The sequence below is a fragment of the Oncorhynchus gorbuscha genome, linkage group LG03 (assembly GCF_021184085.1).
Source record: "Oncorhynchus gorbuscha isolate QuinsamMale2020 ecotype Even-year linkage group LG03, OgorEven_v1.0, whole genome shotgun sequence".
NCBI classification, from domain to species: domain Eukaryota; kingdom Metazoa; phylum Chordata; class Actinopteri; order Salmoniformes; family Salmonidae; genus Oncorhynchus; species Oncorhynchus gorbuscha.
In genome coordinates this window covers 21,964,897-21,979,223 of record NC_060175.1, presented here as the reverse complement: position 1 = coordinate 21,979,223, position 14,327 = coordinate 21,964,897, and the positions used below count along the sequence as shown (strand labels likewise).

General features: G+C 45.3%; 1 protein-coding gene across 2 annotated transcripts in view; it reads left to right on the top strand.

Annotated features, from left to right (window-relative positions):
* Positions 1 to 8,611, top strand: part of LOC124028075 (serine/threonine-protein kinase WNK2-like) — a 59,431-nt gene extending 50,820 nt beyond the window's left edge. The window contains exons 22-27 of one of the 2 annotated variants that reach the window (XM_046340237.1): positions 193 to 788; positions 911 to 1,137; positions 1,493 to 1,711; positions 5,336 to 5,380; positions 5,645 to 5,973; positions 7,942 to 8,611. In XM_046340237.1, coding sequence (XP_046196193.1) covers positions 193 to 788; positions 911 to 1,137; positions 1,493 to 1,711; positions 5,336 to 5,380; positions 5,645 to 5,973; positions 7,942 to 8,274 — 1,749 coding nt within the window. In that variant the 3' untranslated portion in view covers positions 8,275 to 8,611. Of the gene's footprint in view, positions 1 to 192; positions 789 to 910; positions 1,138 to 1,492; positions 1,712 to 5,335; positions 5,381 to 5,644; positions 5,994 to 7,941 lie in introns of both variants that reach the window. The other variant, XM_046340240.1, reaches the window with a different exon arrangement.
* Positions 8,612 to 14,327: the final 5,716 nt, after the last annotated feature.

Below are 14,327 nucleotides of genomic sequence, written 5' to 3'. Positions count from 1 at the left end.
ATTTTTGTTCCCCAAGGCCACTATTTACTACTACCTCTTAGTGACTCCATCTACCTACAATGCCTGACTAATGTCTTATAATTTGAGTTTGTGATATTGTGGATTGATATTATAATTCCCTGTTTGTTTCCTTTCTGCAAAGTAGGTATAAACGTGTCAGAGCTCTTTAAATAATAACTTTATTATCTATAGATGATCACAGGCCTTCCTGATGTGGTGACGCAAGGAGAGCGGAAGCAGAGGAGTTGGAGCAGCGCTGCCTCCCCGGCGCACCCTGCTGGCCATCTCTTAGACTACCGCAGCAGTGCCCAGGCCGCCTCCACCATTATCGGACGTTTCTCAGTGGTCAGAACCGAGGACGACATCACCCTGAGGAGCTATGACAGCCGCTACTCCGCCCCGCCAGACTTCTACCTTGATACACCCCCCGCCATGGCCAAACGGGGGTCGTTGACACACGCCTCCACATCCACCTCCGTGTCTGTTGATGTTACAGTCCACGCTCACGCGCGCTTCCTGTCCTCTGACTCGGGGGCGGAGAGTAGTCCGGCCAAGCTGGCCCCGGCCACGCCCTCACGCCACGGTCGCTCAGGGGAGCGTAGAGGAAGTGACCTCATGAAGAGAGCGGTGGCTTTCCTGCGCCGTTCAGGCCGTAGTAGTAGTGTGCAGAGCTCTGATTCGCTGAGCCGGCAGGGGGGCGTGCATGGCTTGGCCTATGTGAGCAGTGATAATGACTCTGAGTTAGAGGACTCGGATATGAAGAGAGAGCTGACCAGACTCAGGGAGAAGTAAGTCAGCTGTGTGTTTGTGTGTGTGAGTGTGTCTGAGTCTAGAAGAGCATAATCTGAGTAAGTCAACTTACCCTTTATCTAAAACCTTTCTCTCCCCTCCATCCATCTCCTCCACCCAGACATTTAAAGGAGCTCTCGGAGCTGCAGGCGCACCACAGAGGGGAGATAGAGTTGCTGTACCGCAGGCTGGGTAAAGCCACCTCACCCCCCCTGGGTCTCTCTCACTCAGTTCCCCCCAAGCGGAGGAGCAAGCACAAGCACAAACTGAAGGCTGAAAAACTCCTCAGTCCTCTGGTACAACAGCTTAGGCATGTCAACACCAAAACCAGCGACTCTGGCAAAACCAGTGAGTACAAGGCACCAAAACCAGTAATTTATGAAAGATGATCTGAAAGATCCTTCTGGAAGGGACTGAAACAGGCTTGTCTTCATGATTTAAGGCAGACAGGTCCTCTTGTGTCAGGCAAGGTAACTGTCATGATTTGAATGAAGTAGCAGGGCTAAGTTGTAATAATTTCTCTATGTCTATGTCCAAATGGCAACATATTCCCTATTTTGTGCACTACTTTTGACCAGAGCCCCATATGAGCCCTGATCAAAAGTAATCCAGTTAATAGGGAATAGGATGCCATTTGTGATGCACATAATGTCTCTCTGTGCAGGTTTCTGTGTGTAATATTTAAGTTGGTCTGTCTGTGCAGGTGAGACTACAGTCAGTCTGAACGGGTCTCCAGCCAAAGCTCCAGTACAGTTGGACAGAAGAGCCCGTTCAGGTACCAGTCACTTGGATACCTCCACCTCTGAACCTGTCCAGACCAAGCAGCCCTGCTCCCTCAAGGGTTCCCTCTCTTCAGACAACATCTACGCTGGAGCTGGACTACACGGAGAGAGGACATGTCCACAAGCTTCACCAGGCCAAGGTGACCTACAATCTACACATCCCAGCTATGCAAATGGAGAACATTATCACTAGGGCTACAAAATTCAGGTAACTTTCAAAATTACCAGGTTTTCCAAAACTCCTGGTTGGAGGAATCCAGATTTCCTGCTTATTCCGTCCTGAGTAACTATTCCAACCAGGATTTTGAGAAAACCTGGAAATTTTGGGGCAAGGTGCAAATGATGGAACATGTAAAGTCTCATCACAGGTACAGAGGAGGATCAAAACGGAAGTAGGATGGTGCAACGTTTCGGTCATATCGACCTTAATCAGGCATCTGCAGCCTTTAACCTTTATGGTTCTGACATGGGTTATTGTTCGAACTCATCTCTAATGTGTGTTCTGTCCAGAGCTGTGTGCTCTTCTTACCCTAGTGTCTTGTGTTTCCTCTCCTCCTCCTCTCCTCTTCCTCCTCTCCTCCTCTTCTCCTCCTCTCCACAGGCTGGCCGTCTTACCCTCCACAGCCAGAGAGAGTGACCTATAAATCCAATAGCAAACCACGCGCTAGATTCCTCAGTGGGCCTGTGTCTCTGTCTATCTGTTTGTATCTCCTCCTCTCCTCCAAGCACTCCACCACTCACTCTGCTCCTCGTCTTCCTGCACTTCTCTCCTCCTCCTCTCCTCGCTCGCTCCACCATTCACTCTGCTCCTCGTCTTCCTGCACTTCTCTCCTTCCTCTCCTCCTCCTCTCCTCCCTGGCTCCACCACTCACTCTGCTCCTTTTCCTCTTGCACTGCTCTCCTTCCTCTCCTCCTCTTTTCTCCTCTTCTCATGTCCTCTTCTTTTATCTTCATTGGTTCTCCTTCTCTTTACTGTCTCACTCCTATCCCCCATCTCTTCATCTCCTTCTCTTTACTGTCTCACTTCTATCCCTCATCTCTTCATCTCCTCCTCTTCACTGTCTCACTCCTATCCCTCATCTGTTCATCTCCTCCGCTTCACTGTCTCACTCCTATCCCTCATCTCTTCATCTCCTCCTCTTCACTGTCTCACTCCTATCCCTCATCTGTTCATCTCCTCTTCACTGTCTCACTCCTATCCCTCATCTCTTCATCTCCTCCTCTTCACTGTCTCACTCCTATCCCTCATCTCTTCATCTCCTCCTCTTCACTGTCTCACTCCTATCCCTCATCTCTTCATCTCCTCATCCTCTATTTTATCTCTTTTCCTCTAGCTTTTCTCTTCTCCCCATCCTACCTTCTCCTCGGTGTCTCTCTGAGCTAGTTCAAATCAAATACATTTTATTTGTCACATACACATGGTTAGCAGCTTGTGCTTCTAGTTCTGACAATACAGTAATAACCAACGAGTAATCTAACCTAACAATTCCTAAACTACTACCTTATACACACAAGTGTAAAGGGATAAAGAATATGTACATAAAGATATATGAATGAGTGATGGTACAGAACGGCATAGGCAAGATGCAGTAGATGGTATCGAGTACAGTATGTACATATGAGATGAGTATGTAAACAAAGTGGCATAGTTTAAAGTGGCTAGTGATACATATATTACATAAAGATGCAGTAGATGATATAGAGTACAGTATATACATATACATATTTGATGACTAATTTCGGCTATGTAAATATTATATTAAGTAGCATTGTTTAAGGTGGCTAGTGATATATTTGACATAAATTTCCATCAATTCCCATTATTAAAGTGGCTGGAGTTGAGTCAGTGTGTTGGCCACAGCCACTCAATGTTAGTGGTGGCTGTTTAACAGTCTGATGGCCTTGAGATAGAAGCTGTTTTTCATTCTCTGCTTTTGATGCACCTGTACTGACCTCGCCTTCTGGATGATAGCAGGGTGAACAGGCAGTGGCTCAGGTGGTTGTTGTCCTTGATGATCTTTATGGCCTTCCTGTGACATCGGGTGGTGTAGGTGTCCTGGAGTGCAGGTAGTTTGCCCCCGGTGATGCATTGTGCAGACCTCACTACCCTCTGGAGAGCCTTACGTTTGTGGGCGGAGCAGTTGCCGTACCAGGAGGTGATACAGCCCGACAGAATGCTCTCGATTGTGCATCTGTAGAAGTTTGTGAGTGCTTTTGGTGACAAGCCAAATTTCTTCAGCCTCCTGAGGTTGAAGAGGCGCTGCTGCGCCTTCTTCACGACGCTGTCTGTGTGGGTGGACCAATTCGGTTTGTCTGTGATGTGTACGCCAAGGAACTTAAAACTTACTACCCTCTCCACTACTGTTCCATCGATGTGGATATGGGGGTGCTCCCTCTGTTGTTTCCTGAAGTCCACAATCATCTTCTTTGTTTTGTTGACGTTGAGTGTGAGGTTATTTTCCTGACACCACACTCCGAGGGCCATCACCTCCACCCTGTAGGCCGTCTCGTCATTGTTGGTAATCAAGCCTACCACTGTAGTGTCGTCCGCAAACTTGATGATTGAGTTGGAGGCGTGCATGGCCACGCAGTCGTGGGTGAACAGGGAGTACAGGAGAGTGCTCAGAACGCACCCTTGTGGGACCCCAGTGTTGAGGATCAGCGGTACCCAGTTGCACAGGGCGGGGTCGAGACCCAGGGCTTGATGACGAGCTTGGAGGGCACTATGGTGTTAAATGCTGAGCTGTAGTTGATGAACAGCATTCTCACATAGGTATTCCTCTTGTCCAGATGGGTTAGGGCAGTGTGCAGTGTGGTTGAGATTGCATCGTCTGTGGACCTATTTTAGCGGTAAGCAAATTGGAGTGTCAGGTAGGGTGGAGGTGATGTGGTCCTTGACTAGTCTCTCAAAGCACTTCTTGATGACGGAAGTAATTGCTACGGGACGATAGTCATTTAGCTCAGTTACCTTAGCTTTCTTGGGAACAGGGACAATGGTGGCCCTCTTTAAGCATGTGGGAACAGCAGACTGGGATAAGGATTGATTGAAAATGTCCGTAAACACACCAGCCAGCTGGTCTGCGCATGCTCTGAGGACGCGGCTGGGGATGCTGTCTGGGCCTGCAGCCTTGCGAGGGTTAACACGTTTAAATGTTTTACTCACGTCGGCTGCAGTGAAGGAGAGTCCTCAGGTTTTGGTTGCGGGCCGTGTCAGTGGCAATGGATTGTCCTCAAAGCGGGCAAAAAAGTTATTTAGTCTAGTTAAATGTTTCTCTCTGTCTGTTGTGCTTGGCTGATGAGTAGTGCATGTACAGTATAGTGATGCACTGCAGCAGCACTGTGTGCTCAGCTTACTCTTACCCTCCTCTCCTGCCTGTCTGCTCAGCACAGATCCTCTCAATGTATCCCAGTCTCTGCCCCTGCAGTCCTACGTAGTGGACCCCGTCTGCATGGCTACACACAGCCACTGTTATGTTGTGCCCCATTGCTTAGAATCTCTCTCTCTTTCGCTCTCGTTTTCTCTCTCAGACCTCTTACAGTTCTGTAGCTGACTTCTGGAGTGACAGCATGATTGGCCTTCTCCATCAGTATTCAGATAGTTGACTGAACCATGCTTTCCCACAGTGTTATGTACTGTATATGTGATAATGTTGCGTATGGCCATTGAGCAGCTCTGTGCAGCAGCGTGTCTGTATGTTTGTAGACTTACACTGCGTGTTTTTGTCTTCATGCTGCATGGATTCCTAACTCTGTTTGTCCCCTAGGGTCAACTCTGAAACGCCTCTGCCTTGGAAAAGATCGTGGAAGGGGTAAGTGTAACTTGCAGCAAAGACATTAGCCATTTAGAAAACCGCAATCTATGTGTATTATGTATTTATTGTAGCTACTCCTATACCCTGTTTTCCTTCCCCAAAGTTGCTCTCATAAGCACATTTTATTAGATAGAATGCATTTTATAAACAGGATTGGCCATCTAGTGTTCATGGTAGCTACATTTAGTTAAAGTAACATGCTTTAGCAACAGAGCTAGTTTGAACTTGAGGCAGGATGTGAACAGTACGTCCATCTCCCAGGGACTGGAGCAGGCCCAGGTGCATCCCCCCAGCCACCCCAACAACAGACAGCCAGCTCTACTCCTCCCCACCAGACAGTAGCAGGGCTGGCCCAAGCCCAGGCCAACAACAGCAACAACAAGACAGGCACCTACACCGGCACCTACATGGGCTCCTACACAGAGTCCTTCACAGACTCCCTTCACAGGATAGTGGATGATTGGACCATGGAGGCCCTGGGTGTCGCCCGGCGCCCGCGGACCAGCTCCCTCAACCTCAGAGGGCAACCACTTTGGAACGAGGACCCCGGGGGGCCCAGAACAAGAGACAGACTGTTCAGCGCTCCAGATGTGAGTAGTTGTTCGATACGGTATGTATGTGAGTTTATGTATTATCCATTATTTAGTGGTGGTGTAGCTAAATGTAATGTATGTTTTGTGTTTGTGGGGGTAGCATGTGTATAGTTTAGGCCTGGGTTCAAATTGTGTTTGTTTTCTATCAAATTATGAAATGATTTAACCTCTCTGGGATATTTGGGACGGTAGCGTCCCACCTCTCCAACAGCCAGTGAAAGTGCAGGGCGCCAAATTCAAAACAGCAAACATGTCTTCATTAAAATTCCTCAAGCATACAAGTATTTTACACAATTTTAAAGATAAAATTCTCATTAATCCAGCCACAGTGTCTGATTAAAAAAATTCTTTATAGCGAAAGCACCACAAACGATTGTTAGGTCATCACCAACTCACAGAAAAACACAGCCATTTTTCCAGCCAAATAGAGGAGTCACAAAAAGCACAAATAGAGGTAAAATTAATCACTAACCTTTGATGATCTTCATCGGATGACACTCATAGGACTTCATGTTACACAATGCATGGATGTTTTGTTCGATAAAGTGCATATTTATATAAAAACATCTAATTTTACATTGGCACGTTACGTTCAGTAGTTCTAAAACATGCAGTGATTGTGCAGAGAGCCACATCTATTTACAGAAATACTCATTATAAATGTTGATGAAAATACAAGTGTTATACATGGAATTAAAGAGATACTTCTCCTTAATGCAACCGCTGTGTCAGAGTTTTAAAAAACTTTAGGTAAAAAACAAACCATGCAATAATCTGAGTACAGCATTCAGACTCAAAGCAGCCAAAAAGATATCCGCCATATTGGGTGGTCGACATTAGTCAGAAATAGCATTATAAATATTCACTTACCTTTGATGATTTTCATCAAAAGGCACTCCCAGGAATTACAGTTCCACAATAAATGTTTGTTTTGTTTCGATAATGTCCATTATTTATGTCCAAATAGCTTCTTTTGTTAGGGCATTTGGAAAAACAAATCCAAATGCGCGTTCAGGTCCAGGCGAACGTGGACAAAAAAATCAAAAAGTTCCATTACAGCTGGTAGAAACTTGTCAAACTAAGTATAGAATCAATCTTTAGGATGTTTTTTTCATAAATCTTCAATAATGTTCCAACCAGAGAATTCCTATGTCTGTAGAAAAGCAATGGAACGAGAGCTAACTCTCTCGTGACCGTGCCTCAGAGCCTGTGGCAATCAGCCAGACACCTGGCTCATCCCTCTCTCATTCGGTCCCACTTCACATTAGAATCCTCAAACAAAGTTCTAAAGAGTGTTGACATATAGTGGAAGCCTTAGGAAGTGCAACATAACCAATATCCCACTGTATCTACAATAGGGGCTGAGTTAAAAAACTACAAGCCTCAGATTTCACACTTCCGGGTTGGATTTTTCTCAGGTTTTCGCCTATATATGCCATTTAGCAGACACTTTTATCCAAAGCGACTTACAGTCATGTGTGCATACATTCTACGTATGGGTGGTCCCAGGGATCGAACCCACCACCCTGGCGTTACAAGCGCCATGCTCTACCAACTGAGCTACAGAAGGACCTGCCATATGAGTTCTGTTATACTCACAGACATCATTCAAACAGTTTTAGAAACTTCAGAGTGTTTTCTATCCAATACCACTACTAATATGCATATATTAGCATCGGGACAGAGTAGCAGGCAATTTACTCTGGGCACCTTATTCATCGAAGCTACTCAATACTGCCCCCCTGTCACCAAGAAGTTAACTGCATTTGATCGAGCATGTTTGGCACAATAGAACTGATGGAATAGTCCTAAAAGTGCAGATCCTGCCAGCTGGCACTGCAGGCAGACTTAATCAAATGTTTAATGTATTTAAAAGAAAACAAATACTATTTGAAGTCAGGTCTGGTACAGTCAAGGTGAAAGTCTGTGGTGACTGAAAGCTCACCTCCATATCTTTCTCTTCAGGCACCTGCCAGGACAGCCCCTGGCTCTGAAGGCCCCCAGCTCCCCCTGTCATGGCCGATGATTGACAATCAGGCCCTGTGCTCAGTGATGAAGACCAGCTCCCCGAGACAGGCAGAGTTCCATCCTGGCTACATGCTGGCCCATTCAGGCCCAGACCTGTTTGGGGGGCTGCTGCTCTCGCCCCTCTCGCCCCTCTGTGTAAGCCTTTGGCCTGAGCTGCTGTCCCCCTTGGGTTCAGGGGTGTTTGCTTTACCTGCCGTGCCCCCAACCTTTGGCACCACCACCCCTGGTCCACCCTACGAACCACCCGACCCCAAACCCAGGAACCTCTAACCCCTGTAGCACCATGTCTTCCAACTATGTTTCCAAAATGAGTTATATGTAGTTAGAGCTCTAGTCTTCCCTTACCACAATGTAAACTATTTCTATTTAACCAGCATATATGTATATAATAAGTATTTGAATACACACTGAGTGTACAAAACATTAAGAACACCTTCCTACTATTGAGTTGCCCCCCACCTTTTGTCCTTAGAACAGCCTCAAATCGTTGGGGCATGGACTCTACAAAGTGTCAAAAGCGTTCCACAGGGATGCTGACCCATGTTGACACGGATGCTGGCCCATGTTGACACAGTTGTGTCAAGTTGGCTGGATGTCCTTTGGGTGGTGGACCATTCTTGATAAACACGGAAAACTGTTGAGCGTGACCCAGTAGCGTTGCAGTTCTTGACATAGACCGGTGCACCTGGCATATACTACCATATCCCATTCAAAGGCACTTAAATATTTTGTCTTGCCCATTCACCCTCTGAATGGCACACATACACAATTCATGTCTCAATTGTGTCAAGGCTTAACAATATTTTTTAACCTCTTCATCTACACTGATTGAAGTGGATTTAACAAGTGACATCAATAAGGGATCATAACTTTCACCTGGATTCCCCTGGTCAATCTATCTATGTAATGGAAAGAGCATGGAACGTTCTTAATGTATTGTACACTCAGCGTATGCTGTTATCAATGTGTGTGACATTATCAACCTCAATTGACATACCTCAAATTTATGTACATAAGGGACATATGTCTATCTTATCACCTGTGTGAATGTGCTGTAGTGTATATAAATAAGGTGTTTGTGCATAATCCATTTGTTTGTTTGTGTATAAAGCTTTTGTGTATTTACATGATCTATTTGTATATTATTCATTCATACTGTATGTCTTTGTACATAAATTGTTCACGTTTGTGTGTAAATCACCCATATGTGTGTACAGTATGTGTATGTATATACAGTAACCCCTGTGTGTTTTTGTGTGAGCGTGTGTACATTAGGTGCTGCAGGGCTCTGTCCTAACTCAGCAGAGAGCCATTCACCATCTTGCCATCACTGTGAAGCCTTGTCACCCTGGTTACCAGCCTGGTCACCCTGGTTACCAGCCTTGTCACCCTGTTAACCAGCCTTGTCACCCTGTTAACCAGCCTTGTCACCCTGGTTACCATCTGTGTCACCCTGGTTACCAGCCTGGTCACCCTGGTTATCAGCCTTGTCACCCTGTTAACCAGCCGTGTCATCCTGGTTAACAGCCTTGTCACTCTGGTTACCAGCTGTGTCACTCTGGTTACCAACTGTGTCACCCTGGTTACCAGCTGTGTCACCCTGGTCAGCCTGGTTACCAGCCTTGTCAACCTGTTAATCAGCCGTGTCATCCTGGTTACCAGCCTGGTCACTCTGGTTATACCAGCTGTGTCCCCCTGGTTACCTGCCTGAGCCCCTAGTTAAAAGCCTTGTACCCCTGGTTACAAGCCTGGATTATCTGGTTACCATGACCCTCTGCTTTATTACTCTGCTATTTATGTTGTAATATATTTAAACTTCCTCAAACTTCATTGAAATGTGTACAACACAAGTGCTTGAAATAGTCTGAAGAAATGCGGAATAACTTGAACTTAAAGTGCCTTGAACATTAGTTTCAATTAATTCTGGAGACGAGCATGAGGTCATTTGAGATAAGATAGGATAATGTGGTCATGTTATGTGTATGGTTTAGCCTTTAGAGGTACCAGATATATTTTTGTGGTTCACTTATGAATGTTGTATTTAGGGAAAGAAACTGGTTCGTTAGTTTTAGGTTGCCAATTCAGAATGTTGGGAGCACGACCATGTTATTGGTTGTTTTGTGAATATTATAATAACAGATGGTAAAGTATCTCCTTTAGCACTGTAAGATTCACACAGGGCACTGAAGCTATGTTGGTCCCTTAGTCCAGAAGCTATGTTGGTCCCTTAGTCCAGAAGCTATGTTGGTCCCTTAGTCCAGAAGCTATGTTGGTCCCTTAGTCCAGAAGCTATGTTGGTCCCTTTGTCCAGAAGCTATGTTGGTCCCTTAGTCCAGAAGCTATGTTGGTGCCTTTGTCCAGAAGATATGTTGGTCCCTTAGTCCAGAAGATATGTTGGTCCCTTAGTCCAGAAGCTATGTTGGTCCCTTTGTCCAGAAGCTATGTTGGTCCCTTTGTCCTGAAGCTATGTTGGTCCCTTTGTCCTGAAGCTATGTTGGTCCCTTTGTCCTGAAGCTATGTTGGTCCCTTTGTCCAGAAGCTATGTTTGTCCCTTTGTCCTGAAGCTATGTTGGTCCCTTTGTCCAGAAGCTATGTTGGTCCCTTTGTCCTGAAGCTATGTTGGTCCCTTTGTCCTGAAGCTATGTTGGTCCCTTTGTCCTGAAGCTATGTTGGTCCCTTTGTCCTGAAGCTATGTTGGTCCCTTTGTCCTGAAGCTATGTTGGTCCCTTTGTCCTGAAGCTATGTTGGTCCCTTTGTCCTGAAGCTATGTTGGTCCCTTTGTCCAGAAGCTATGTTGGTCCCTTTGTCCAGAAGCTATGTTGGTCCCTTAGTCCAGAAGCTATGTTGGTCCCTTTGTCCAGAAGCTATGTTGGTCCCTTTGTCCAGAAGCTATGTTGGTCCCTTTGTCCAGAAGCTATGTTGGTCCCTTTGTCCAGAAGCTATGTTGGTCCCTTTGTCCTGAAGCTATGTTGGTCCCTTTGTCCTGAAGCTATGTTGGTCCCTTTGTCCTGAAGCTATGTTGGTCCCTTTGTCCTGAAGCTATGTTGGTCCCTTAGTCCAGAAGCTATGTTGGTCCCTTTGTCCTGAAGCTATGTTGGTCCCTTTGTCCTGAAGCTATGTTGGTCCCTTTGTCCTGAAGCTATGTTGGTCCCTTTGTCCTGAAGCTATGTTGGTCCCTTTGTCCTGAAGCTATGTTGGTCCCTTTGTTGTCCTTTGTCCAGAAGCTATGTTGGTCCCTTTGTCCAGAAGCTATGTTGGTCCCTTTGTCCAGAAGCTATGTTGGTCCCTTTGTCCAGAAGCTATGTTGGTCCCTTTGTCCAGAAGCTATGTTGGTCCCTTTGTCCAGAAGCTATGTTGGTCCCTTTGTCCAGAAGCTATGTTGGTCCCTTTGTCCAGAAGCTATGTTGGTCCCTTTGTCCAGAAGCTATGTTGGTCCCTTTGTCCTGAAGCTATGTTGGTCCCTTTGTCCTGAAGCTATGTTGGTCCCTTTGTCCTGAAGCTATGTTGGTCCCTTTGTCCTGAAGCTATGTTGGTCCCTTTGTCCTGAAGCTATGTTGGTCCCTTTGTCCTGAAGCTATGTTGGTCCCTTAGTCCTGAAGCTATGTTGGTCCCTTTGTCCTGAAGCTATGTTTGTCCTGAAGCTATGTTGGTCCCTTTGTCCAGAAGCTATGTTTGTCCCTTTGTCCTGAAGCTATGTTGGTCCCTTTGTCCAGAATCTATGTTTGTCCCTTTGTCCTGAAGCTATGTTGGTCCCTTTGTCCTGAAGCTATGTTGGTCCCTTTGTCCAGAAGCTATGTTGGTCCCTTTGTCCTGAAACTATTTAGGTCCCTTTGTCCTGAAGCTATGTTGGTCCCTTTGTCCTGAAGCTATGTTGGTCCCTTTGTCCTGAAGCTATGTTGGTCCCTTTGTCCAGAAGCTATGTTGGTCCCTTTGTCCAGAAGCTATGTTGGTCCCTTTGTCCAGAAGCTATGTTGGTCCCTTTGTCCAGAAGCTATGTTGGTCCCTTTGTCCAGAAGCTATGTTGGTCCCTTTGTCCAGAAGCTATGTTGGTCCCTTTGTCCAGAAGCTATGTTGGTCCCTTTGTCCAGAAGCTATGTTGGTCCCTTTGTCCAGAAGCTATGTTGGTCCCTTTGTCCAGAAGCTATGTTGGTCCCTTTGTCCTGAAGCTATGTTGGTCCCTTTGTCCTGAAGCTATGTTGGTCCCTTTGTCCTGAAGCTATGTTGGTCCCTTTGTCCTGAAGCTATGTTGGTCCCTTTGTCCTGAAGCTATGTTGGTCCCTTTGTCCTGAAGCTATGTTGGTCCCTTTGTCCTGAAGCTATGTTTGTCCTGAAGCTATGTTGGTCCCTTTGTCCAGAAGCTATGTTTGTCCCTTTGTCCTGAAGCTATGTTGGTCCCTTTGTCCAGAATCTATGTTTGTCCCTTTGTCCTGAAGCTATGTTGGTCCCTTTGTCCAGAAGCTATGTTGGTCCCTTTGTCCTGAAACTATTTAGGTCCCTTTGTCCTGAAGCTATGTTGGTCCATTTGTCCTGAAGCTATGTTGGTCCCTTTGTCCTGAAGCTATGTTGGTCCCTTAGTCCAGAAGCTATGTTGGTCCCTTAGTCCAGAAGCTATGTTGGTCCCTTTGTCCTGAAGCTATGTTGGTCCCTTTGTCCTGAAGCTATGTTGGTCCCTTTGTCCTGAAGCTATGTTTGTCCCTTTGTCCAGAAGCTATGTTGGTCCCTTTGTCCTGAAGCTATGTTGGTCCCTTTGTCCTGAAGCTATTTTGGTCCCTTTGTCCTGAAGCTATTTTGGTCCCTTTGTCCTGAAGCTTGTACAAAGCAATAGCTACACCATTTATTTTGTCAACACTTACCACAACCTGCATGAACATACACACTGAAGCTTGCACAGCATAAAAGGTCAGAGAGAGAGTCAGACCGTAGCATTCTCTGGGTGATAACTAGTGTTACTTGGCTGTCATTAACTGAGTAATAATTTCATTGTTAGTCCACGCCTGTTGTTTACAAAGCATGTGACAAATACAATTTGATTTGATTAACACCGTGCAATAAACAGTGGATGTTTCATACTGCACTGAAGCAGGCTATAGGTGATTTCTCCTACAGTATGCCTCACTGTAGGTTTGAGTCATTTACCTTAAAGAGCTCTGTATGGTTTTGGTGGGTTAATGTATTAGATGTACACAGTAACGTATGACATATGTGGATGTTAGAGGCAGGTATGATATGTGATTTATTGCAGGACCTAAGCAAGTAGACTACTATAAAGACAATACAATACCTATTGGGATACACATGTCATACTGTATCTTTTGGGTTTGTGTATGGTTAGAAAAAGTAATACTGTTAAATTATTAGTGAGTTATGAGTTTCTTCATTGTTGTAAAATCAGTGATAATCTGTATCATAAGGATCGTAAGGACACAATAACTCCTGTAGTGCTCTGGGTTGATGACAGAGAAGTCATCTTTTAAATGCAGTTTTTCTATTGTTCTTCTGTAGTCCTGAGATTCATAACAAGACCAGCCTAGTGTGTAGAAGTCAATGCTTCTTTCAGTTTGGTTTTGTGTTGCATGACACAATAATTTAAATCCAATACAACATACATCATCTTGTACAATAATACAGTCATATCTATCAAAATAGTTCAGAAATCACATTACCTAAACAATCCAAGCAAAGGCTGTCAAGCCTGTGGTTGTGTATGAGATAAACAGTGTCTTTCGATACCTCAAAGCTTTCTTTGCCAACCAGTTGGCAATCCTTGGATATTACTGATTTGCTTGTTATGGTTTGAAACTCTTTCGTAACTGTACAGTCATTCAGTCAATTCAGTTTGAATATAACTTTTTAGTCGAATACTGCAGAACAGATCCATATTTAGATATACACACTACATTAACAAAAGTATGTGGATATCTGCTCGTCGAACATCTCATTCCAAAATCATGGGCATTAATATGGAGTTGGTCCCCCCTTTGCTGCTATAACAGCCTCCACTCTTCTGGGAAGAGATGTTGGAACATTGCTGTGGGGACATACTATTCAGACGCAAGAGCATTATTGAGGTCGGGCACTGATGTTGGGCGATTAGGGCGATTAGGTCAGCGATTAGGTCAGCTCACAGTCAGCGATCCAGTTTATCCCAAAAGTGGTCGATGGGGTTGAGGTCAGGGCTCTGTGCAGGACAGTCAAGTTCTTCCACACCAATCTTGACAAACCATTTCTGTATGGACCTCGCTTTATGCATGGTGGAATTTGGGATGCTGAAATAGGAAAGGGCCTTCCTCAAACTGTTGCCACAAAGTTAGAAGCAAAGAATC